The 27217-nt window shown below is 35.7% G+C and overlaps 1 protein-coding gene across 3 annotated transcripts in view; it reads right to left on the reverse strand.

Annotated features, from left to right (window-relative positions):
- Positions 1–27217, reverse strand: part of Exoc5 (exocyst complex component 5) — a 75452-nt gene that overhangs the window by 47827 nt on the left and 408 nt on the right. For 2 of the 3 annotated variants that reach the window (XM_005399204.2, XM_013521923.1), the window contains exons 2-5: positions 7945–8039; positions 7064–7211; positions 4345–4539; positions 620–684 (exon numbers count right to left, since the gene is read on the reverse strand). In XM_005399204.2, coding sequence (XP_005399261.1) covers positions 620–684; positions 4345–4539; positions 7064–7211; positions 7945–8039 — 503 coding nt within the window. Of the gene's footprint in view, positions 1–619; positions 685–4344; positions 4540–7063; positions 7212–7944; positions 8040–26264; positions 26416–27217 lie in introns of those variants that run through there. The other variant, XM_013521924.1, reaches the window with a different exon arrangement.

A 27217-nucleotide genomic window follows, 5' to 3' on the forward strand; every position in this document is an offset into this window, starting at 1 on the left:
TAGAGTCTGACATTCCATGTACTATAGAAAACCACGAAATAATTTTCTTTTCAGTGAACAGGATGAGCTCTAACTTAATAATGGCTCTGAGATCTTATATTTAATATAGGGGTTCCTGACATGATGCCCCTGGAGTTTTATAGATACGGTAAAGGCTAAAACTCCATGAAATTACATATAAAAATCTGTGTATATACTAATTTCTTCAAAAACTTTATAACTTTCATTAGTCTTTTAAAGGTACCTTAAAACTCTCAAAACTTTAGAACCTTCATCTAGAAATAGATAAAAACAACATAATGAGTAGTCATTATGCTTAAACTGTATCTTACCACCCTGGTTCTCAAAGTCTGGAACAGAAAAATTCAGTATTTTACTTCAGTCAATTTCAAAAAATCTCATCAAAAATCTTTTCAGAAGACAAGGACTAAACTTTCAGGGTGTATCATTATGTTTACACATTAAGAGTAGGCTATTTTTTTAATAAACTACACTGTATCTTGCAGAAAAAAGCACTCAAATTTTTGTTGATTTAATGGGCAAAGAAAAATCATACAGAGAAAATGTGCAATTTTATTTTATAAATATTTCCAAATTAACTCTTGAGAAATAAACTTGCCTATCAAAAGGTAATTCCTGGGCAATTAGGTGCAACTTCTGAATGATGTCTGCTGCTTCCTTTATCTATTAAAAAATAGATAAAAGCAATAATTAAAAAAACTTATACATATAAAAAATTAACTGCACATTTGAAAAAAGTGATCTCGCTATACATACAGTCTTTCCCTCAAACAATTTTCTTTAAAAGCCCATAATAACACCTTCTGAGCAAGAAAAATACATCTGGGTATTATTATCATGAGTCAAAACCCAAATATTTGTCTATCTGGTACTGAAAATTCTTTTGGTACTGGAAATCTAACTCAGGACCTTGCGCTTGCCAGGCAGGCACTGTGCCACTGAGCTATATCCCTAGCACCTGGTAATGAAGTTTTTATGATTTTTTTGATTCTATAATTCCTTCCTAAAGAAACCTGCAGTTCAAGTTTACTATGAAGAAATTAAAATCATTATTTGCTGAAAGCAATGTGTAAATTCCTTCTAAATTTATGAACTTCAAAAGGATAAGTAAGATTTATGAAGATGACTTAAAACACACTGTGGTATATACTTACTTTAAGCTAATGAATAAAATAATAACAAAATGCTTGTCATTTACCAACCACATAAATTTACAACACCAGTTCTAAAAGCAAAACTGCAGTTTAACATGAAATCTGCATGAAATATAATATAGAAATGTATACACTTTTTCAAGTTACAGGAAAAAAATTTAGGCAACATGTCTAAAATTCTTTAAAAGAAGATATTCGTGTCTATCCAACAGTGTAAAGGAGGTATGTAATGTTCACTTTTTCTTTAAATTTCAACTTAGTATTAACTTTTAATTTGGTGTAACTTTAATAACTGCTTTTATAATGTCTCATTTTCTCTACATCATAAAAGAAAATTTTATAAACACAAAGATCTAAGAATACTAGTCTAAATTATTCTCATTATTCACATGAACCTTGGCAAGCTCTTGTGCATTCAGCAGGACCTAATGCTACCTCTGACTCCAAGCAATAGCAAATATAGTATTTTGGCTTCAATTATCTCTCCTTTCTTATTCAGCAAGCCACTATCATTCTCAGCTGCCAAATAGTTCCTCTATCTGCTGCACATGAGCACACAGGTTTCATCACAGTAAGAGTCCATACCATTTAGTTTTACTGGCAAAGTCCATCATTCTCTCTGCATTAATACTGCCTTCACAAAGAACATATCAACATATCTGGCACCCAGCTCTATTTTTTCATCAATTAGCTCTTTTAAGAGACAGAAATTTGCTATTTTCAAACTGTGCTTAATGTAGTAAGTAGTATAGCAATAAATAATGCTTTTTTATTGAATTTCCAAAGCTAATTATTTTGTAAAAAAAAAACTTTAAAGTACAAGGTTAATTTATTAGAGTTATTAGAGTTAAAATATACTGTAAAAGGGCCATCGATGTAGGTCAGCAGCACAGTGCCTGCCGGCAAGCAAGAGGCCCCATGTTCGAGTCTCAGTATAAAAAAAAAATGAAAAAATAAAATTAAGAAAAGAAAATATATATATATATAGTAGCAATACAAAAACGTCAAAACCACAATCTAATAATCTGTTCTGAAGGTAAGCGGTGAAACTATCCAAATAGTTTCAAGATAACCACAGTCATCAAGCATTACCTGTGTGAAGAACAAGCTACCATTCTACAGGCAACATACAGGCAAGGACAGAGGTAAATGTAAAACAAGTTTTCCTCAAGAAAAATGATAGAATTCCAAAAATTAAACATTAACAAAAAAAAATAACTATGAGGCAAGGAGGAAAAGGAATATGATGTGTTTGCATCTTGTCTCATGCGAACTTACCCACTGCCATACATCTCTCTAACTACACAAATGATTCTTCCTTTTCTTTCCCTGGGAAGATGGCTAGCCCAGAATCCAGAAAATGAGACAGCCAGAAGTTTATCTGGTAATTAGCAACTTAATACCATATTATGAGTTCTTAATTGTAGTTAACTGTGATAGTACCAGGACAAAAATGATGATTCTTAATTAGCAAACTCTAACCCAAAACTTGTGTGGAGAAATGAGAAAAAGAAGGCAATTGAGAAAGGAGGAATAAAGTATAAGAAAATAAGGAAAAAAGGGGATAAAAGAAAAAGGGATAAAAAAGAGCATGATATAAAGAAAAAGAGAAATTAACTTAAATACATAGGTCTGTATTTTCCTCTCCAAAATTACAGATGGCTGAGTAACCAAGTGAATAAACCTGAAGAACATAGTTTTCTTTTAATTAAAATCTCAAATATTAAGAGATAACAGTAATACCAAAAGCTACATAATTACTTATTAAAAAGTTTAAAGTGTAAACACATAAATAATATGAATTAGGTTAGAAATAAATATTTTAGTCAATCTAAAACTTTTTTTTCTTTAAAATCTAAATCACTACTCTGAGTTACAATCAAATAAACAGGTAACTCACACTGGTAAGATATCTGCATTTACTTTATAACAGCATAAATACACTATACTATCCAACAAGTATAATCTGAAACAATCCAAGGCATCAGATTTGAATTACACCCTAGTTTTTATGAACAAGACAAATTTTTATAACACGTTAAAATATTGTACTTCACAATATATGATAAATAAACGAATGTTTTTATTTAGAAAACTTTTTAAAAATTCCATGAACTATCCTTGAGCACAGTTCAGTGTTTAGCCTCTATATTTCTTATATATAAAGGTCACATAAATGTATAAGAGGTAAGGTCAAGTATTTTATAAATCTTTCAATATCATATTTTTCTCAATGTTAAATTTTATCTGTTACTTTATACTATAAATATAATTGCTGAAACTTAATTCTTCAAAATACTTTCTTCTCTTTAAAGGAATTAACAATACATATACAACAATTTTTTAAAGCTCGCTAAAAACTGTAAATTCAATGATCCTACAGAGTAGAATTCACACACACACAAATGTATTACTTAATTCAAAGTGAACTTCAATAATACTTAGCTTTTACCATTCTGATGTTCTATGGAGCAAATATTAGGAAGGTATCAGTGAATAAGTGGGCAGTGTTACAGTGAGTATGAACAGTATGACTGTTTTTTCATGCATTTTGATGTTTTCCCTTCGAAGAAGAAAAGCATCTAAATTATCTTCAATATTGCAGAATAGTCACTACCATACATCCTCAGACCAGTGTTAAGTGAATAGCGCGATGCAAAGGATTAAATTAACATAAACAGTTTCTTGGACCAAACTGCTTAACTCTTTGTAAGAGATCTTTATGTAAGTAATAAAAATCTAGAAGTACTGAATTCCTTTACAGAAAGACACTTCAGCTTCTGAACAGTTTAGGTCAAAACACTCTACCCACTATTCAACATTGTATGAAGACTACAAATGTCATTAATTTAGAAGTCAATTATGGCAAAGAAATTGTTATGAACATAATTACCTCAGCATTTCTGAACCACATATCTGAACCACCTCGGCATTTCTGAACCAAATTCTGAACCACATATAAATGAAAATGCTAGGCAAACTAATAAATTGATTATCAATATATCATCAACAATCTATTGGCAGCTGTATTAAATTACATTTCAGAATAATAACAACTTTTTATAAATCAGCTACTCAGTCAAAAGTCTGCCTAAAAGGAATAACTGCAGCTCATAATTGGCGTTGTTATTAATGTGGTAATCTGCTCTTAGCCTCTGACAGTGCTTACCTTTTCTGAATTTGTAAAAACATCAGATTTCAATTCTCCATCTAGAAACTCATTAAAGTATTTCATCAATTTCTGAGCTTCCACTGCCCGTTGTCTAGGTGTGTTTACCCCTTCCAACTGGTCTCCAAGGTGACAGACTTTGGTTGCTACATAGCTAATGTGCTCATCTAGTTCTTGGAAATGTTGGAAGGCAACCTAGGAAAAATGTGCAATAGGATAAAATATAATTAAAGAGGAAAGTTAATACACATCAAAAATATATTACCAATTCAAGACATAAATCTACAGTGCTTGATGCATGTGTAAAGTCCTATATTCAATCTCCAGCACCACAAAAATCAAGTCAACTAAACCAAACTACTAATCTCATCAGCACTCTATCTTAGGTAATTAAAGACAGTTTAGAAATATATATGAGGAAAAAAAAAAAGAAATATATATGAGTTCCACAAAAGCAATTCCAACTTTTTAGGGTGACATGATCTAAAAACCTCTTAACCAAGTTGTAACCTTTTATACGTTTATTAAAATAACCATATTTATCATGAATATATTTGTTAATCAATATATAGTAAAGCTTCTTATTATTCATCCTGTTTAACAAAAGTACCTGGCACCATATAGCCCTAAATAATGATTCTGAAAACAATAAAGTGAAGTATTAAAGTTACTGGGCATTTGAAGAACACTCTTGCCATTAAGCTAAAAAGATTTAAAAATTATATCAGAAGTAAAAGGTACTGATTTAAAAAAAAACTATTTGGCTGGCCATGGTAGCATATGCTATACTCCACGCACTCAGGAAGCTGTGGCAGGAGAATTGGGAGTTTGAAGACAGTCTGGGTTACACAGTGAGTTCAAGATCAGCCTGAGCTGTACAGTAAAACACTGCATTTGAAAACCAAAAAAATTAGTATTCATTTTGAATATTTAAGAAAGTCTGCTAATATCATATATAGTAAATTGCTCTTTCCAGTTTTGAAAACGGGAAAGACTACAGCAAGGATTCTCCTAAGATAAAGATATATCCCTTCTTGGAATGTTCTTTCCTTCTTCCGAGGTACACCAATTGCCCTGTGGTAGATGAGTATGGTATTTTTGTTCTAACCTTCAACTGAAGAGGAAAGGCTGCAAACATTTTATTGAACAATTTCTGTGTTAGAAACTAGTCTAACTATATTACATGTATTACTTACTTAATCCAAACAATTCATTTTACAGATGAAAAAGTGAGACAAAAAACTGCTTGAGAACAGGTAGCTAATAAGTGGCAGAGCTGCAACTCAAACTAAAGCACACTGAAACAAAGTTTGTTAGTTTATCTATTAATACTATTTTTATTAGCAGGGGAAAGCTGCATTAAGAGTATTTGGAAACTCTTACCTTAACCACTAAAAACACATTTCTTATCTTATTTGAATTGCTGACCTCCACAATGAAATTTTTTCTAATAGTCACATATACTTAAGTGAAAGAATCTAAATAAATCTTAGCAGAAATCAGTGTACTGGGCGATCCCATCCAGAACTCCTCCTGGAAATCCAAGAGCTATTTCTTCCCTTACTTCCAGTAAAACTTTCCTAATTTCAGAAAGAAAGAAAGAGAGAGCACACAAGAGAGAGAGAAAGAGAGAGATAAAGGGAGAAAGAAAAAGAGAGACAGACAGAAAAGGGAGGGAGGGAGGGAGGAAAGAGAGGAAGGAAGGAAGGAAGGGAAAGAGAGAGATAAAGGGAGAAAGAAAAAGAGAGACAGACAGAAAAGGGAGGGAGGGAGGGAGGAAAGAGAGGAAGGAAGGAAGGAAGGAAGGAAGGAAGGGAGGAAGGGAGGAAGGGAGGAAGGGAGGAAGGGAGGAAGGGAGGAAGGGAGGAAGGGAGGAAGGAAGGAAGGAAGGAAGGAAGGAAGGAAGGAAGGAAGGAAGAGGGGAGGGCAGATCAGTTCACTAATCCTACACTACGGAACAAATAGCCCCTAGAAGGCAGCAAAACTCAACAATGTTCCACAAAGGACACTTAGATCTTTAGGATGGCTAACCTTTAAGAGCTTTCAATGATACAAAAACAGCCTGCTATGATAGAGTGCTGTAGGTTTACCACCACCGATTTAGACCAATCACGTTCCAGAGTAGTTCAGCATGTGAAAGGGCTTCAGGATTCCAGATTAACTTTAGGGTTAAAGAATGACTATGAAGCTAGGCCTGCCTACGCACTGGGTGGTTTGGTTTTACTCCAAAATGGACTGAGGAAGAATTCTACATCCACTTTTCTGACAGTTACACTTGAATTCTCACTGAGACAAACATTTCAAAACTTTTGTGAAATTTCCAAGATCAGGTTTCTCTAGGGAAATATCTGATGCAAGTCTGGTATTACTTTGTAGGATTAAAAATAATGCAAATACAATCTAAACATCCATTCTAATTGAGCCCCTAAAAGCTCAAGTCTATTACAGACTATTCTTGAAAGTTTGCATTGTTAGAAACACCACACTAAACATGACACTCCCTCATGCTGAAAAGGGAGTATTGTGATTGCCAAACCAACACTCAATAACAAGCTAATGCCAAGACCACAGGATAACAATTCATTTATTCCATGGTATCAAAGAAGTAGAGAGAAACCTCAATAGTTACTTAATTAGACTTGACTTTTTAAAGAGCTTACAGTTTGAAAGAAGTAAAGATAATGAATATAAACTATTTATTGCTTAGCTAAACGTTTACCTGATTGCTTTTCTGAAGTTCCTGTACCTTCTTGGCAAATTCCTTGGCTTCCTTCTGACATTGTTGCTCTAATTTCTCTACTTTCCTTTGAATCCTTTCATCCATTAACTGGAGTTCTTGAATATGATTTACAAATTCTTCTAATAATCTAATAGAGGAAAGTTAGATTATATATCACTCTAAAAGGAACTAGCCAACTCATTTATAAGGAAAGCCTTAATACAGTTCTTTGAGATAGGGATGATCATATCAATTTCCTCTACAGTATTTTGTTAGGAGTTTCCCAAGTCTTTCTGTAATGTCACAATTAATTCTTCATTTTGCCCATGCCACACAGATTTCTTAGATTTTTGGCCAGTATTTCTTAACTTCTCAATGGATCATTTTTGAGGTAAATAAAAAGTTCACCCAGAATGCCCACTAAACTTCCAGAATAGAAACAAACTTTATAGCTTTTTAAAACAATCAAGAAGACACATGTGCAATATAGAAATAATATTATGCATGCTATAGTGCACTGCCTCTGTTCTCCCAATTTCTGGATATTATACTTAGAAACACTTATTTAACATGTTTTTATTTCAAATGTGTAACTAACCCTTTCTATTTTGATTGGAGAAAATACTGAATTTTTATTCTTAATAAAATGTAGAACAGTTAAAGTGTATCCCTAAAATAAATGGAACAAAAAAGAAAAAAAATTTCAAATTCTTGACACTCTATTCACCTTAATTATACGTTATCTTTTTTGACCAACTATTAGTTAAAATCCCTTTACATGAATTTTGAAAGGAATCCCAATACTACTCAGATCTATAAAAACACAAATTTTCAGTATACTAGATTGAGATTATGAAAACCAAGAACAATTTTTATTTTACCTTTTAGGATCAAAAGCTTCAGGTCCACCTCTAGAACCTCCTCCTGGGGTTCTCCACACAAGACGTTCAATATATTCATCTGCCACAAAAGGCTCCTAGTTTACAAAAATAAGTGTGCTTTAACAAAGTTTCACAGAAGACAACAATATGAATCACAAATATAAAACAGATTCTAGCTGGGTGGTGGCGCACGCCTGTAATCCCAGTACTTGCGAAGCTGAGGCAGGAGGATCGTTGCGAGTTCAAGACCAGCCTGGGCTACAAAATGAGCTCAAGGCCACCCTGAACTACACAGCAAGACCCTGCCTCAAAAAGCCAAAAAAACAAAAACAAACAAACAAACAAACAAAAACAGATTCAACTATGTGAGAACTAAAAATGGAATTAAGTTACTATTTGTCTATATTATTAAAATGTACAAGGTTTTTATCGATTTAAAAACCCATCAATAAAACTAAATGCTTAGTGAAAAATGGGATATTAAAATATCAGAACAGTATTAATGACCTGTTGGAACAACCCAACAAAAAAAAGCTAAAGACAAACATGCAACTTATAAATACAAATGCCCCCAAAACATGTGAATGTAGAGCCTTGCTAGCTTCAAATATGTTCAATTATCAATTTTTTAATCTTACAAACAGAAATATTTTTAAAATTATAATATGCAATGCAGGAAAAGCTGAGAAGAAATATGTACTCTCGTTATTGTTAGAAATATCAACAGATACAATCTTTTTGGAGGACAACTGGTCACTATTGTGTAACATCAACCATATTATAAATGCTAAGACTCTTTACTCAGTAATTCTACTTTTTATATTCTATTTTTTTTTTTTTTTTTCTTTTTTCTCCGGTACCGGGAACCGAACTCACGACCTTGCGCTTGCCAGGCAGGCGCTTTTGCCGCTGAGCTACATCCCCAGCCCCTAAGGCTACTTTTTATATTCTAAAGGAAAAGCCCATATGAACACAAAAACTTTTATACAACTGTTACGGTTTACATCTAAAATGTTTTCCAGCAGTCTCTTATGTTTGGTGGTGACTGGATCAGTGAGGGCCTACAGTACTTATCAGTGGGTTCACTGATGACTTCAGTAGCTGGATGTGCTATTAGGAGGTAGAGCCTGCTTGGAGGTGGTCAATGAGGGGCATAACCTGGAAGGGTGTCTTCTTGTCCCAGCTCCTTCATTCTCTTCTCTTTCTCTTTCTGGCATGGGACTAGCAGGTGTTAGCTGGGCCTTGCCACCATACCTTTTAGGTCTTGGAGCCTGCTTAATTTGGACTGAACTCACTGGAAACTGTGCGCCACATAAACTACTCTAGGTTTTGGGTGTCAGGTTCTGTATTTTGTCCCAGTGACAGTAAAGTGACGAATAAAAGTGGTGAATGTACACTGTAATAGTGTAACACTATTTACCTATCCAACAAAATCACGATGGACAAATTATGGCGGACTAATAGGATGAAAACTATATTCCTAGTAAAGTCATGTAAAATGACATTTAATGAAATGAGAAAAAATGCTGACATACAATACTGCAAAAACGCAGGATACTAAATTTTCTCAGGATAAAGTAATAATTCTTTAAAAAGGCTTTTAGAGTAGAAGCTCCAATTAAAAACAGTAAACATTTAAGTGTTTACTATTCATACATAACACTTTTTAGGCTATTCCACAGTAGTGTATCTACTTTCCATACCACCTCTTTCACGCAAATACTATACAGTACTTTGACACCAACGTAGTATGTAACAAGCTGGGAGCATTTCCTAGTGATTACAATTTGAATCTTTGTATGTGTAAAATTTTCCCATTTATTAATTATACTTCAAAAGTATTTCTTCATTGATAAACATTCGTTGAACCAAAACATTTGCAGTGCCAAACCCCTGTTAGACTTTGGAACAAAAATATGAATAAAACACAGACTACAACCTCAAGAATCTCATAGCTTAATAGGAAAAAGAAATACAAAGAATGTGATAATATATAATATGTAAAATTTTAAATGTGTGCACAAACTTCAGTATCAACACTGCTCAGTTGTTTATTAACTCAATAGGGTGGGGTTAAGGTATAGAAATGAATTGTTTGTTAATTCAAATGCTTACTGAGCACCTACTACGTTCTGGGCACTAGGCACTAAGAATACAAATGTACATTCAACAAGGTTCCCTGCAAGGCCCCATGGAAATGATCTTCTAGGTAGAGTTGTTAATAAACAAGTATCACAGAAATAACTAATTAAAATTGTCATAAATGTGATGGTAAGAAAAGCCCTGGGTGCTGTAAGAGAATGTAACAGAGGAAGAGGTGACTGGAATACGGGGAAGACTGGCCAAGAAGGGTGTCGTGTCATGCAGTTTCTGAGAAAGTAACATTTAAACTGAGGTCTGAAGAAGAAAAATCAGCCAGACAAAAATAGTACGATGCCTTCCAGACTCTTAGGGAAAAGGAAGCCAGAGCTTAACTTGTTAGAGGAACTAAAAGATACAGGAACGACATATGGAAAGACCCAGAAAAAGACAATCATTATGATCAACAGATGATAGCATTGTCCTCCTTGTCATCATCACATCAGAAACTGAAATGGCTCACCAGTCTGATGCATGCTAAGAAAGGGAAGCAGAGGAGAAATTTTAGTCAGAATAAGAATCATCAGAATAAGATGGGAACAAGCACTTCACATGCATTACCTCATTTGCTAGTTTCAAAAAGACAGAAGGAAGGTCCTACTTTATCCCTCACATTATGATGTCAAGTACTTCCTAAGAAAACACAAATTGTATGTTGTAAACCTAAGATTTCAATCACTTCATTCTACTACTCTGCTACAAGTAGCTCTTTATGCTTAGAAAATTAGGTAAGGATAAATAGTAAAGCTAAACTAGTAAAACTGTCACACAAGGGCATATCATTGATTTTCCCTTTTAAATTTTCTACCTACATTAATAAATATTAATCTATGGGAAATCAATCATGCAAACCAGTACAGCAATTTTATCAGACAATTGATAAACAAGTATCATTTTATTAGAAAACCATATAGCTTTTATGATTCTTAGTATCACTCATCACTTAGTGGAGTAAAACATCAACCAGAAAGTACATAAAACAACGTAAGTGGGTGTTAAAAACTTTTTAAAGCTTAGCCGGGTGTGGTGGCGCACGCCTGTAATCCCAGCACTCGGGAGGCTGAGGCAGGAGGATCGTTGTGAGTTCGAGGCCAGCCTGGGCTACAAAGTGAGATCAAGGCCAGCCTGAACTGCATAGTGAGACCCTGTCTCAAAAAAAAAAAACAAAAACAAAAACAAAAAAAACCAAAACTTTTTAAAGACTTACTACATTTTACCATAAAAGACTTTCACAGTGGTCAAATAACACTAGTGCTATTACTCTAATTCATTTCCTAAGACTTCCTTTATAGGACAGCTATCTGGTATAATCAAGGCATAACATGTACACAAGACTGCTAGCTACTTTTAACATAAAATTCCATTTATCCGTAAGTACAGACATGATTGAAAATTGAGTCCTAAGGATGAATTAGATATCCACCCAAATTAAAAAATCTGACACCTAAAATACAATGAACTCACTCAGCCAACATATCATAGTTTAGATGATCATATCTCTAGCTTACTTTACTTCTACGGAGGGCAAAGGTTGGTGTATGTCTAAAAATCCTTACCTTATACATATAAAATAATAACTTAGGACAAAAGAATTTATGTTTAGAGCTATTTAGAACTAAGAAACTAAGCTACTAAAAATTTTAGAAAATGGGCTGGGGATATAGCTCAGTGGCATAAGTGCCTGCCTGGCAAGTGCAAGGTTGTGAGTTCAATCCCCAGTACCGCAAAAAAAAAAAAAAAATTTTAGAAAATCTTACCAGCACATAAATGATGACATATGGGGATCATAGTTAAAAAATATGAAGTGATTACTATGGCTGGACATGTGCCTACCACTTTATATACTGTAATGCACTCAATACTATGATAAACAATAAGTGTATGAGGTGGGTTCTATTAATACTATTTTAAACCAGTGAAATTATGTGATACATAAAGGTTAATCTAAAATCAGGCAGACTTATCAGATTTCATAGGCCTAAATCTTAACTCCCGGGGAAATCAAGCTTTTTCTTTAAAAAAAAACCTGAATTACTTTTTCAAAATAATCCACAATACTTCCATTAAGTAACTCACATATTAATTGTTCTTCTTCCCCCCCTTCTTATGGGAGGGGGGAGTAATTTTTTGTATAAATACTTAATCTAAGTTCTAATGTTATTAATTTCATTTATTAGCTATGGTACAGTTTTCAATTAAACATGCTATATTGTTCATTAATTTTAATGTATTGGATTTATTAATTGACAACCAAAAAACTGATAAATCAACAAATATAGTAAAAAATAGGCATTTTTATATGAAAGTATTTTCAATTCTCTCAAAGTAAAGTATGCCTTTGATCCATAAACAGCCTATTATATACTAGAGAGTATTGTAAATACCCAGGAAACAGGTAAGGAGGAAAAATTTCTGTTTCTCTGGATCAAGTAGAAGAGAACGACAAACAAATGAGCAGGAAAATGATAAGGTCATAAGAATTACAAAGAGAACTAAAATAGATACAAAGTGATGGGGTAAAAGTGGGATTATTTTTCATAGAAATGATGAGGCAAGTCCCTTCTAGGAAAATATATCTTAAGCAAGGACCTGCATGTAGCTAAGAAAGACGCCATCAGGAGGAGAAATAATCCATATAGGAGTAAGCAAGAAACAGTAAGTGGCCAGTGTGACAAACGAATGAGTGAATGAAGAAAAGGTGTGGACAGAGTCAGGAAATAATATCCAGAGCATGCACCAAAACGTTATAGGATGTTAGATGACATATTCCCAGTTAATGACTCAGGAAATGGCCAGATTACCAAAAGGAAAAATCCTACAATATGCTGACAAATATATGCACAGTAATGATTACTTTACTCCTTCTTCCAATTTTAGTGTATGTGTTGAAGCAAGCACTAGTCCTTCTTCCAAAAGTTCCAATCATTTACGATAGTACACTAGAAGATGGAAAATACTCAAATATTTTGAAGTATGCTAGATTAAGGGCCCTGAGATTAATACTTGATAGACCCAAAGTATTTTGGACCTTGTCAGAGTGAGGCTACATGGGGGCTAATTAATAAGCAGATTCCTAGCCACAGTCAAGCTTCTTTGGTCCAAAAGTTCCATGAGCACACCTACCTGCCATTTTCTCATTCTACAAGTATAGCAAAACAGACAGACTCATTAGCTGATTCTACATCAACACTGAGTTCTTGTTATATAGAGTAACAGCTATTACAGTGAGGAAACCCAAATAAAAGTCTCTAATACTGCCCCTGTCTAATCAAGACAGTTAATCAAATGTGATGGCAAAAGTTAATGCTACCTTTATATAAAGATATAAATGGTATATAAAGCACAGATGAACTTTTTTTTTCTTGAAGGACTAGACAGCAATACTTTAGGAACCCAAACAACAGTCAACTCTGCCACTGTCGTATAAATGCAATCACAGGCAATACATACACAGATGGGCATGGCTATGTATCCTTGAAACTTCATAAGCAAAGAGGATTCTGGGAAGATGGTGGGGCAGGAAACAAAAATAAATTATTTCCCTACCTAGATAACAATTACACTACCAAAATCTGGCATTATTTTGGAATGCTGAGATATTCTGAAGGCTTGCAACTTCCCAAGGGAAGACCTAGACAGTGAAATGTGGTTAATATCTGCCAAATTCATTTCTTGGCACAGTTAGCAGCTTGCGTAGGCCCCACTTTCACCCCTGTGATAGACAGTGGTGTACTTATTCCAGTAATAACCTGCACACACAGCTTGTTGGAGCCAGGGTGGGCAAAAGGACCCTGTCCTATAAGTATCAGGGATCTGGACTGCAATTGGTCAGTGCTAATTTGAATCACTGATTGGTGCTTTTGATCACAGAGGTAAAAAGGTAAAGGCTGGTGGCAGTTGTTGCTGCACCCATATTTTTGCATGCCTATCTCCCTCAGAATGAAGTGATTTTCAGAGGACTTCAAGGGCTAACATTCTATTTTTTGTCTTAATTCCTTCTATATTTTTCTCTCTTTGTCCTTTCAGAAAACAAATACTAAAAAGCAGGACATTCAAAAGCAACTACATAGAACGAAAATTATAAAGTGACATGCATGCCAGAGGGGAAATGGTACAGAGTTAGAAAAGACCTTATATTTACATGCAGGCTGATCCTGACAGCCTACAACAATTAAAAATATTTAACAGATCCACCTCCCTGTTTTCTTTTATCTGTCTTTTTTTAAAATTTTCTTTCAAAGAGAGCAGTAAATGAGAAAAAAAAAAAAAAAGAATAGCAGCATACCTGCATCACTAACATAAACCAAACCAAGAACATTTAAAGTGATACAGGGTTTCAAGACAAAATAATACGAATTAACAGTGGTTGTTATATTACACACTGTTATCTTCAACTACGTTGCTAAGATTACTTCTTTTATCTTTTATTGTATTCTTTTTTTTTTTTTTCCTCTGGTACCGGGAACCGAACTCACGACCTTGCGCTTGCCAGGCAGGCGCTTTGCCACTGAGCTAAATCCCCAGCCCCCTTTTATTGTATTCTTTAATTTGTATCTTGGTGGAGGGGCAGGGAACATAAAAAATTAAGAAGTGTCATGTACAGAATTTATTTTTTGTACCTGGAATCAAACTCAGGACCTTGGACTTGCCAGGCAGTCGCTAGGCTGCTGAGCTACATCCTGGGCAAGAACTGTTATGTAGATGTACCAACTACTTATGATGAATGTAATCATGTATTGCAAGCATGTATTAACAAAGAAAACATAATAAAGATTAGCAAACCCCACAGAAGGAAAAGGATCTTATTCCTAAAGTTGCCTGATCAGATTTAAATGTACAATTTTCAACAATGTACAATTTTCAACAAAGGAAACAGGAAAATAAGACCTTGAAGAGGGAAAAGAGGGAAAAGAACAAACAAAAAATAACCTACTGTTCTTGAGAAAGATTGGTAACAGATATACAAGTCAAAGACTTTGTCAGAGACAACTGTCTTTAAGATGCCAAAAGAAATGAAGATATCTAAAGAAAAGTAAAATGTGTAAACAAATGGAACTATAAATAAAGAGATTTTTAAAAATGAAAAGGAAACCAAATTCTACAGCTAAAAAGTACAACTGAGATAAAAAAATTCATTAAGGAAATTCAAAGGCAGATTTGAGCAAACAGAAGAATGAGGCAAGGAATGTGGAGACAGAGCAATGGAAATTACTGAGGCTGAAAACAGAAGACTGAAGAAAAGTGAACAGAGCTGTTATGGTTTGTGTCATGCACAAAAGCCCCCCAAAAGCCTCATGCAGTCTTGGAGAGGGCTTCTAGAGTTTATGACTGATTCATGAGTGTGAACGCTACACCCGCCATGGGGCTGGTGGTTTGCATACAATGTAAGGGAGGGAAAGAGGGTACTTGCCCCCGTTTCCTCCTTTTTGCTTCTACTGCTTTTGCTGTTTTCCACTTCCATGAATAGTTGTCCTGTGCCTTGTGCCACCCTGCCTTGGAGTCAGCCAAGTATGGACTGAAACCTCCACAAACTGTAAGCTAAATAAACCTTTCCTTCCTTAATTTTGATGTCAGGTATTCTGGCCCAGCAATGAGAGAAAAGTAACCAAGACAAGAGCCTAAGGGACCTGTGGGACCCCAATAAGTGAGCCTACATACACATTGTGGAAGTTCCTAGAGGAGAGAGAAAAAGAATCAAGGGAATATTTGAAGCAGTAATGGCTGTAGGCTTCTGAAATTTGAAAAAAAGACATGAATATAAACACCCCCAAAGGTCACTAACCTTCAGATAAGATGAAATCAGAGAATTCCATTATTAAAATATACAAATTGGGTGTGTGGCACAACCTTGTGTCACAACAATCTCTGGGATGCTGAGATAGGAGGATCAAAAGTCAGGATCCAGTCTGGGCAACTTAGCAAGATCCTGTCTCAAAATACCAAAAAGGCTGGAGATAGAGCTCAGTGTGAAAGCCCTAGGTTCAATCCACAATACTGCCAAAAAAAAAAAAAAAAGAAAAAGGAAAAAAAAACCCAGACACATTATAATCAAACTTTTGAAATACAAAGCATTATGAAAGAAGTGACTTGTCATATACTAGGGATCGTCTATAACAGCGATAACAAACCTTTCAGGGCTTTCAATGATACAAACACCCCACTGTGGTATGTGTCCCATAAGTTCACCACCACTGCTCTATAAGATTATCAGCAAGTTTCTGATCAGAAACTTTAGAGGCTAGTAAATTCAATGTGCTAAAAGCAAACACTGTTAACCAAGAATCCTATGGCTACCAAAACCATCCATAAAAATGAGGGAGAAATTAAGAAATTTCTATATAAACCAAAGCTGTATTCACACTAGACAGTAACACAAAGCCTTACGAGAAAATAAACATCTTAATAAAGATAAATAAGGCAATTTTAAGACCCATTAATATAACTACACTTTTTTCCTGAGAGTAATGTTTAAAATATTAGTTTTGAAGCTAGTACTATTTTGTGACTTTGCATCTAAGTCTGTATTTTCTTTTGTATATAAGAGACCAATATATTTCAGTTATCAGCTTATGTTCTGGGCCATACAACATAAAATGTAATTTTGTGATATCAACACCAAAAGGTGTGGGAATAGAGCAGTTTCATAAATTATTGAGGTCAAACTGGTATAAATTCAAGTTAAGAATGTTATAACTGCCGGGGATATAGCTCAGTGGCACAGCACCTGCCCGGCAAGTACAAGGTCATGGTACAAAAAAAGTGTTATAACTTGGCATATTAAATATAATCCCCATGGTAATCACAAAGAAAATGCTATAGAATACACTGAAAAAGAAATAAGAAAGAAATCTAAATACTAACAACCCAAAAGACTAGTGCAAGAAATGAAGAAAAACACTATACTGCATAAAGAAGACAAACAGCAAAATGATAAAATCCTTCTTTATCAGTACCTCAATCTAAGTATTATAAACTACAGAAATGGCAGAAGGGATCATAAAACATATGCTGCCTACAAGAGACACACTTTAAATGCAAGAACACAAATAGACTAAAATGAAAGGATGAGAAATAATATTCTACACAAACAGTAACCAAAGAGAAACGGGGGGAGGACTATGAAGGTTGGTTGACTGTGTCAACTTGAGTAAGAAAAGTGTAACTAAATCAGCTCAGCAATTCCACACCCACTCTAGCGCAATGTATCTTCTGGATGGTATAAAAGGGAAATGAAGGACAGATCTGCTTCTCTTTCTTTGGAGGAGCTCCAGTCTTCACCTGCAGCTTAGAGGTCATCCTCTGGTTCCAGTACAGATCCTTCTGCCTCAGCCTTCTGGCGTTGACTCAAGACGTTACATTGCAGGTGCATGAAAGGTCTTGAATCACAGACTTGCACAGGACACTACAGTGAGCTCCAAACCTTCGACTGAATCCTTCAGTCTCCACTATGTAGACAGACCCTCTACACTCTTCCACATCCGACTCTGTGGGTAGCCACTGTAAGCCTATCATACAAATTCCTATACATTTGTGTATCTTGTGTTGTATCTGTTTCTCTAGTAAACACTGACTCATACAGGGACTATACTAATACAATCCACAAAACAAGACTTCAAATCAAAAAGGTTACAAGAGACCAGGACAAACACCACATACTAATAAAATTCCAAAATAACAAGAAAATAATTATAAATCTTTAAGCACCTAATGAGAGACCATGAAAATATATGGGCCACAGACAGTATTAAACAGATAGTTCTACAGTAATAGGCTCCAAGACCTCACTCTCAGTAACCTAACAAAGCAGAAGATAAATAATAGAGGACTTTAACACAGTAAAACAACTACATCTATGCTGAAGGCATAGCTTCATCACTAGTTCAGTGACAATATTCTTAAACATGTAGCACTATTCTCCAACATGCCGTATACATTCTGAATTAAAAACCTTTAACTGACATATCCCCAAGAAGAAAAATACGTAAGTCCAGAACAGTAGTAAAAGTAGAAATGGCCCTGCTTATGATGACTTATTTTTTGCATGCTATCCCTACAACTCTAAGGTCTATAGTGAAAGAAGTCTTCATCAACCACCAGGGTGGCGTACCTTTTGCCCAGGAATATAGTAAGATTCCCATTATGCTCTAACAACAAGGGCTCCCTGATCACATTGAGTGCCAGGGGATAAAAGGCCGGAGTGACCATCTTTGGCAGGGGCAACTGACCGTCATCATCTGGAGTTAGGGCTCCTATTACACAATGGGGCAGGGAATAGCATTTGGCACACAAGTGATCCTCTTGGGAGAATCAACTTCTCCAATCGATTCTGAAAACACACAGATCAGTGTTTCAACTCTGGCCTAAGAAGGATGATATGGAGACCAGTTAAGACAGCAAGAATGGTACAAGTACTAACTGAAAGCAAGGCAAAGTAAGAATGCACAGCAGAGGAGGGTGACAGGTAGTAACAATTACAACCTCGGGATTATTCTTCTAGTTCTCCTCCAGGATGAGACCCAACTGTAGAATGCTGGAGGAGCTGTACTTCAAAGAAGATACAGAGTCTTAAGGGTCTAGAGATATAAAGATAGCCTACCATGAGGACAACTACGCAAATTCCAGATCTCCCTTCAAGAAAGGACTTTCAGGCTGGAGATGTAGCTCAGTGGCAGAACACTTGTCTAGCATGCTTGGGGCGCTGGGTTCATTCCCCAGCACCACACACATACACTTGCCCTAGTCATACTGCCAGCAGAAAGCTCTTAGGTGGCAGTACTTTCAAGGATTCTCTCAGCTACAAAGGGCCACTTCACCCAATGACATGTCTTCCTCAGTGTGGTATGACTGCAATGGGAGTATGAATACCTGATCTCTTCAGCCAAAAGCAGACAATTCTGACAGGTCATCTTAGTTTCAGAATTCCCCCTATAGGAACTACTAACACTTACTGGAGACAGCATTGTACCTCTCCATCTCCAAATGCCCAATCTTGCTGCCCTAACCTGCCTCTTCATAGCTGTTCATCCCCAGCATACTTATCCCAATAATTTGCACAATAAACTCTGTTTGCAGGTTGGCTGGACTATTCAGCCTACAACACTGTAGTAGTCTAGTCAAGAGGTGACAGTCACTCAGATCTAAGTGGAAGTGGGCAGGGTGCTGAGAAATAAGTTCATGACATTTTAAGAGAGACACTTATAATCTGCTGATCGATTAGATGTATGAAGAAGGAGGGGGGAATCATGAATTCTTTATAAAGATTTGTGGCCTAAACAATTATGTGAATGGTTGTGCCTTCTGAGTTGGTGGAAACCAGAAAAGATGGGACAAGGGAGGGGAGAAACCAGAGTTTGTTCTGTATATAAAAAACTATAGATGCTTATTAAATATACAAGGGAAAAAGTAGAGCACATAGTTGAAAAAACAAAGAAACCAGGGATACACATAATTTTAGAGTTACAAACATTGAGTTGGTTATTTAAGACCTTAGGACTGAATAAGATCATCTAAGAGACAGAAAAGCTTAACAACATTTGGAGATAAGAGAAAAAGGATCTTACAGACTAGACACAGCAGAAGACATCAGGGAAGAAGCAGAAAAAGTAGAGGAATCCTGGGAACAAAGTGTAGGGTTTATTCTCAGAAGCAATGAAATTATAACAAAGAATTAAGATAAACCAGCTACTGATCCCTATAGGATGAAAGTTCCAAAATAGCAAAATCAAAACAAAATTTCTTCCTGCTTGTAAGACCAAATAAATCCTAACAACTCACTTTCTAATTCCTAACCTTGCTGCAAAGGCATTTACAGTAAGAGAGGCAAATTAACAAGTCTAAGACTTTCAATTACTAAGTCCTTTCCTGAGACTTCTCAAACAGTCCCTGTGATGGCTGATTGTGTCAATTTAAGAAAATTCTTTACAAATGCTAGCACTTGTAAGATAAATCTTGGGGTTTATGATTGTTTTTATTGAAAATCTCTTAAACATTAATCCCTTATACAGAAACATAAAGCCCTAATTTAACATTGTTTAAGAAATTACAACTAATTTTTGTGTTTTCTTTTATCACTATTTCCAAAAATAGATTCAGTACAATGTGTTAGCACCACCTACAAACTCAAAGACACTAGAATAACTTCCCCAGCCTAGGTTAAAGAACAAGGCTTACAGAATTTGAGAGGTTCTTCTGTACCCCCTTAAACCAACTAAACCAAAGGTTCAAATACTGCCTATAACGTACTTTCCTTAAATGTATTACACATATTACTACTGCCAAACTAATCAATAAAATATTGCTTCGTTTTAGTCAGAAACTTCCCTATGCAATTCCCACATGATCAAGTTCATACTCTTAGCTACGTGTTAAAGGTTCTCATCTCACGCCACCTACTCCAATTTCTTTGTAACCTAGACAGCCACACTTTATCAACCTATTCCAGTCACTCTCAAACTAAGGCTACTTACTCCTTCTTTCTAGCCAGTGGCCCCATAGATCACACAGAACGGCTGTTCTCCAACAATTCAAAAACCATTTACTATGGCTTGACTGTGCCCCTGCCTCGTTGTGTTAGAAATTTAATCTCCAACAAAACGGGGTTGGGGCACACAGCTTAATGGGAGGTGTTAAAATCAGGAGAGCTCCACTCTCAGGAACATAATGCCAATTACTGGAACTGGCATTGAAGGAGTGAATTCTCTTGAAGGAGTGAGTTCCTTGCATAGGAGTATGTGTTCACTCTTTCTCCTTCTCTCCCAGTTTGGCTCCTCTGCCTTCCACCATGGGAGAAACAGCAAGGCAGCCCTCACCAAACACCAGCATCTTAATAACTGGGCATATCAACCTCCAGAACTGTGAGAAATAAATCATAAATTACCCAGTCTGTGGTATTCTGTTGCAGCAACACAAAACAGACTAAGATGTCATTATACCTTTACTCAAAGTTTAGCTCAATTTTCCTTAAAGGGTTTCACTTTAGTTCCTTAAAGAGTTCCTTCCCTTACGATCTCGACTGAGTTCATTTTTAAGCCTCTACAAACCATAAAAATTCAAATTCCAATGCAAAGCTGTATGTTACTAATCACCATCTTGTCATTTTTGTTTTATAGTACTTTTTCTAAGTTTTACTCTTTTCTCCAAACTTAATTGAACGTAAAGGAAGGCACTGTCATATGCTGCTCCTGCTTTCCAGTGGTGGTCAACAGAATAATGCTGAACAAAGCAGAAACACTGGTCAGTGGGGGTGTGAGTGAATCACTTTAAGAGGCTATTATGGACAGTCCTGATCCAAATATGCAAAACGAAAATGGCAAGATCACCACCACAAACTGAGAAACAAGATACAAGTATTACTACATGGTGCTATTAATTCAAGATTTTAATAGAAACCAAGTATAAGCCTAATACAATTCTGGCACTGGAGGTAAATTAACTTGCCTGTCCTTTTGAGCCCCATTTGATTTAATAATAAGATTATGTGTTTCCTGTAAGTCACTAAATTATATTTATTGAGTATTCTTTTTTTTTTTTTTTTTGAAGCACTACACAATGCTTTGCCTCAGACTAACAAAATGGGTTCCATACTAATATGGAAAGGTAGAAAATTAAACACATTAACAAACAAAAAAAACCAAGACAAACTCTAAAAATATCTGCCACACTATTTTACTTTTTAAAATTAAAGTCATTTTTAACATTTAACCTTGAAAGGATGTCAATTCTTTAAACTATGAGATAATCAAAATTGTTTTATAGACTTCTAAATAGTGGTACTTAAAAATTTAATACAGTATTTTAGACTCTTATAAATACATTCTCTTTCTGAAAGAGTAAACATCTCATTTCTGTTGTTAACTGTGATTTCCACACACAAAAGAGAGAGGTAACAGAATGTTATGGTACCTTTTTATATGATTCAGCTAAATCACAGAATTATATTTTAAAAATTTAAAGCAAGAATAATCTTTAAATGTCATCATGGCCCAACTCTTTCATCTCATTTTTTACATATAAAGAAACTGAAGCACTGAAATTAAAAGTCATGTTAAGGCACTAAACCAGTAGTCTAGCCCAGAGATTTTCCCACAATACTATTGCATCTTTTAAAATACTAACTATACATGGTTATTTAGACCTGGGAATGGATAACACCTCTCAGTTCTACCCCTCAGTAGTTGTGCGATCTTGTGCAAGTTATCTAACCTTAGTTTTCTCATTTATAAAATAGGGAAAATAGTTCAGAAGTTTATTCTGAAATTACCTCAAGTTGACAAAGTGCTTAGAAAAAAAAAATCACTGAACATACCTAATACAATCTGCCATCTGCATTTTAAATCTAGTGTACTTACCAATTTACACACTAAACATATTTACACGCATTTAATAAATGCCTTGGGGATGAAATTAAACAAGTAAATGCAAGAAATCATGTCTTTATTTTATTTGTATCCTGAGTCCACAAATCTGTATATATAATTTCATTTTATTATTTTCATATTTAAATTCTAAAATAATAGGATTTGGAAGTTCATTTGTTTTTTTTAATATCTCATAAAAATAAAATTTTAAATTATACACCACTCAACTAACTGGAATTTTCATTTCATTTGTGGGTTTGTTTGCAGAGTGACTTCTATATAAAACTGTGATTCCCTACCAAGAGAACAGGTCAATGTAATCTTTAAAACTGTTCTAACACATATCCCTAACTATCCAATTTCCTGAGAACACCAGGAATTGGGTGTTACACTAATTATACACAGGTGCAATCTAAAAATTGTCCTCAATTTATGACTTTCTCTTTCCAAAAGCTCAATTTCTAATCTGTTTTGACTGAAAAACTCAAAGCTTAAGAATAAACATAAGCCCATTACTCTTAATCATCAGTTTCTACCTCTCACTCAACAGAAAGTGATAGAAGTCAGTGTTATACCTTGATGTAAATAAGAAGCTTATCAGCCTAAGTTCCAGTTATCTATTGCTGTGTAACAATCATTCTGATATACAGTGGCTTCAAATAGCACTAATTATTACTTTGTTCACGAATCTGCAATATGGGCAGGGCTCCGCAAGGAAATCTAGTCTATGCTCCATGTAACATCAGCTGGGGCTGCTCAACTTGGAATAGCAAACCGGTGTTTACTACTAGCTGGGAGCTCAGCCAGAGAGGGAACCAAGGTCTTTGGCAGTTTGAAAGGGCTGCTAGATTCCAAAAGAGTATCAAAAGAGGACTAAGCATATCACCTTTTGTGACCTTACCTTGGCAATAACTACATGGTATCTGCTGTAGTCTTTGACCTCCCCAAACACGAGAAATATGCACAGACCCTACCTCTTTATGGGGTGGGTGTTAGTCACACTGTACGATAGCAGATCTTGTTGTGGACATCAGAAAAATGCAACTTTCCATTCTATAATTCCCTCCTACCTTATCTCCTAGCTCTTGGATCACTTCTCAGTCTACTCTGAAAGGCTTTTCTTCCCTGATACTTACTTTTATCATCTTCTTAATCCATTTAAATTGAAAGTGGGGCTGCTACTTAATTTTAAAAAATAGCAACTACTGTTTTAATTAGTCTTCTAAGCCGTTTATTAAGGTAATCTTCAAAATAATGTTCCCTGTTTTTTAAGTGAGAAAACTGAAGCACAAGACCACACAACTGAGGAATACAGCTAAGAGATGTAATCCATTCCCTGGTCCAAGTCATCAACCAAAATAATAATACTGAAACTGCTATGTAACTAGCTAGGACCTCTTTCTAAGTTACTAATTTGTATTTGCAATTGCCTCCTGGAGTTCTTCACCAGAATATCTTGTTAAAAACTTAAACTTACTATACGGCACAGGGCCTACCGGGCAAGCGCCAAGATCCTGAGTTCAATTCCCAGTACCAAGAAAAAAAAGGAATACACTATTCCTTTTTCTTGAAAGGGTCCTTCCAATTTTCTTTGACATAGTTAGTAATTATGTTATCAACCACCTATTGTCCAAAGTTTACTAACTTGGAAATAACAATTCCTCAGTAACTAAATTCTTTTGGTTCTTCCTCCACAATGTCTTCCCCAAATATTCTGTCTTCTTTGCCCCATTAAATTAGGCTAGGTTTTCACCTGCTTAGATTAATCAATCAACAGATAATTCTTGAGGAATTTCCATATGACAAAAACTATGCCAGTTTTCCTATGACCCCTATTTTCCAAGGTAACAATTTTTCCCCCACTGACAGCCATTCTTCACATCAATATTAAAATTATCTGCTTCATATGAACACTCCCTAAGATGCCAGGTCAGCTCTGCTAACCACGGGCTACTAAAAGGCTTCTCAAAACTTCCTCGAATCCCTGTCATCTCAATGCCTTGCTGAGTCATTATCCCTATTCCTAAAACATGCACATACACTTCATGTATCTTCTCAATACTCCCTAAACACACCTCACCTTATAAATTGGATTTATCTTGTCTGTGCCTTGGATGCCTTTTTCCTGCTTGAAATGTTCTACTCACCTACCAACACCCAATTTATATGTCCTTACTACATGAAACTTTCCTAATTATCCCAGGAAGAGAGCCTATGCTCTCACTGCACTGTACTATTGGCTAATATATTTGTCTTTCCAAACTATAATTTTAACTCATTATCTTATTAACTTAAGTACTTGGAATGATATCAGGCCGAGGGTAGGTAAGGAACTCAGTAACTGTTTGGTCAAAGAATATATAAATGAATTAATAGTATTTCTATGGTGTGCCGCTTTGAGACATTCAGCCTCATTAATCTTGGCACCTTACGTTGAACTTAAAAGGCATTCAAAAAAATTTGTCGAATGAGTGAACAATTAATTAACTAGTTCTCATACTAACAAAGAATTCTCCCATAAAGGTAGCCTGCCCAGAGAGAAGGAACGACTGTAGAAGAATCACGAGACAAAATCAGCAAGAAGAGAATATGTGTCTTCAATGATTCATTAAAGTAAGAATATCTGTTACAACCAAAAAAGAACTTACCACCACAGCCATTTTTATATATAAAATACATAATTAATCAAAACCACAGAGAAATCCCTGTTCAAAAAGCCCATACAGAGCAATCATTTAAAAATACTACAGATGAATCCTTTAAAAAAAAATCTGTCAACAGCGGTTGAAACTAAGAAGAGTACTAGGCTAGAATACACATTATTACAATAACTAAATTGTCTATTAACAAATCACTTCTGACAAATGAGCAAAGTTGTGTTAAAAAAGGAAGAGTCACAGGACCAATAAGATTTTAAAAAACAGTTGACATGGACATTTTATGGATACAAAAGTTTGTTTTCCTTTAACTTTTCTGCAATGTGGAAAATGAAAGCACAATTCCATTTAACAGTGCATGAAAACTAGGACTCACAAAAACAAAATATCCTTGACTACATACTGCTCTCTGTTAGCCAGTTTGCCAGCTGTCACTAAGACTAGGAAACAGGAGAAAAAGACACTCCCTGATTTATCCTACAACCTCGATCTATGGCAGCAGCTGCAGGAAATGGCAACAGTGACTGAAGGTTTTCCTTCTTTCCTCTCTAAAGAGCAAAGATCAACACTACACTTGGGGATGTAATATTCTAGCCATCCAGGAAACAAAATACACTTCTTATTTATTTGAAGCTATGATAATATACTTTTAATTCTGATAAAGCAAAAAGCGATATATGACCAGGAGAAAAAGTCACCTGAATTAAAATATACCAATATTTACATTTGCCCTAGGAACCCTTTGGCCAAAAGATTACTGTCTACAGCACCAATGAATCTTACCAACCACCACGTAGTACTAAGAGTCACTAAATTAAACTCTGGTTTGGGCTTAACTACTTTATTAAATGTTAAGACCTTAGCAAAATAGTATTTCTCCACACTCGTACTTTACCCCTGAAGAAGAAGGGCAGTAATCAAATACATCTGCAAGTAAGTTACTGAATTGAACTCTTGTCACACAGTTAGAAAAAAATGTGTATGTTCCAAACCACAACTGGGAATGTTAAGGAGGATTCATTAGCTCAAAAGATAATATCTTATGAACTGTAACAAAACTTTTCTGCTAACAGCAGATTTATCACAAAATTCATTAATCAAAGATCTCTAACAAATTCTTAAAAGTTTTCTATCTTCATAAAACATGAAAAACAAAACACAGAATTACCTAGTATCTTGCCCTGGGCTACACAATAAAGCTCTTAACGCGAACAATGTCTTCCTGCTCCCGAGTCAATAAACAGATTTGTAAATCAATGCCATCTATCTTCCAGCACTTAAATCTGAGGAAATGTAACCAATATTTCTTAAGTATTCTGTGTAATCACAATCCTTCCCTCATGAAGTAGCGTTCTATTACAGTTTAGTGCAATACTGACAGGTCATTCCCCTCAACAAAAGCATTATCTATGCAAGGGATGACTGCAAGCCACAATGTATCGGGAGGTCAATTCCATTTGCTGTGAAAATTGGCGCTTAAATTGTAAACTACAAAAACTGCAGAAAAATAGGTAGGAAAAAAATACTCTTTTTACTATGGAGAAATGCTCAATTGTGAACTACGGTGCTCGTTACCACTATAGTATTTTATTCTTCTGTTACTCAGCATGAAACAAGCGCACAAAACAGGGTCTTCCCTTCACTTCGTGACTCTACTTTCATTTCCTTCACACCAGGAGATATTTGCTTCATCGCCGCGTGGCAGATGAGGATTTTCCTATTCTATTATCGCCAACATCACAGCTGCCCACAGCGGGCTCTGTGAAATTAAACCTTCAGGTCCAGATCCCGAAAACTCTCAAGGAGAGACATCAGAACGCCTCTGTCTCGCATTCGGCCAGGATCTTCTGGGGGCCGCGGGGACTTTCACAACACACACAGATGCGGTCCAGTTTGGCTTCTCTTCGCCCGCAGGCCAGGCAGGCCCAGTGGTCCTGTAAGCCGCCCGGGGCTTTGCACACCCCAGGGCAGGGCGGCAGGCACACGGGTGCCGCTCCCAGTGCTTACTCAGCGCCGGGGATCGGAAGCCCGAGCCCGGATCTCAGGGAAGCGCGCCGCGTGGTCGCGAGGACGCCCGCGACCCAGGCTCTACGGAGCCGGCCCGGCACGCCCTTCCCGCCG

Source organism: Chinchilla lanigera, unplaced genomic scaffold (assembly GCF_000276665.1).
Source record: "Chinchilla lanigera isolate Chin_1 unplaced genomic scaffold, ChiLan1.0 scaffold00065, whole genome shotgun sequence".
Lineage (NCBI taxonomy): Eukaryota > Metazoa > Chordata > Mammalia > Rodentia > Chinchillidae > Chinchilla > Chinchilla lanigera.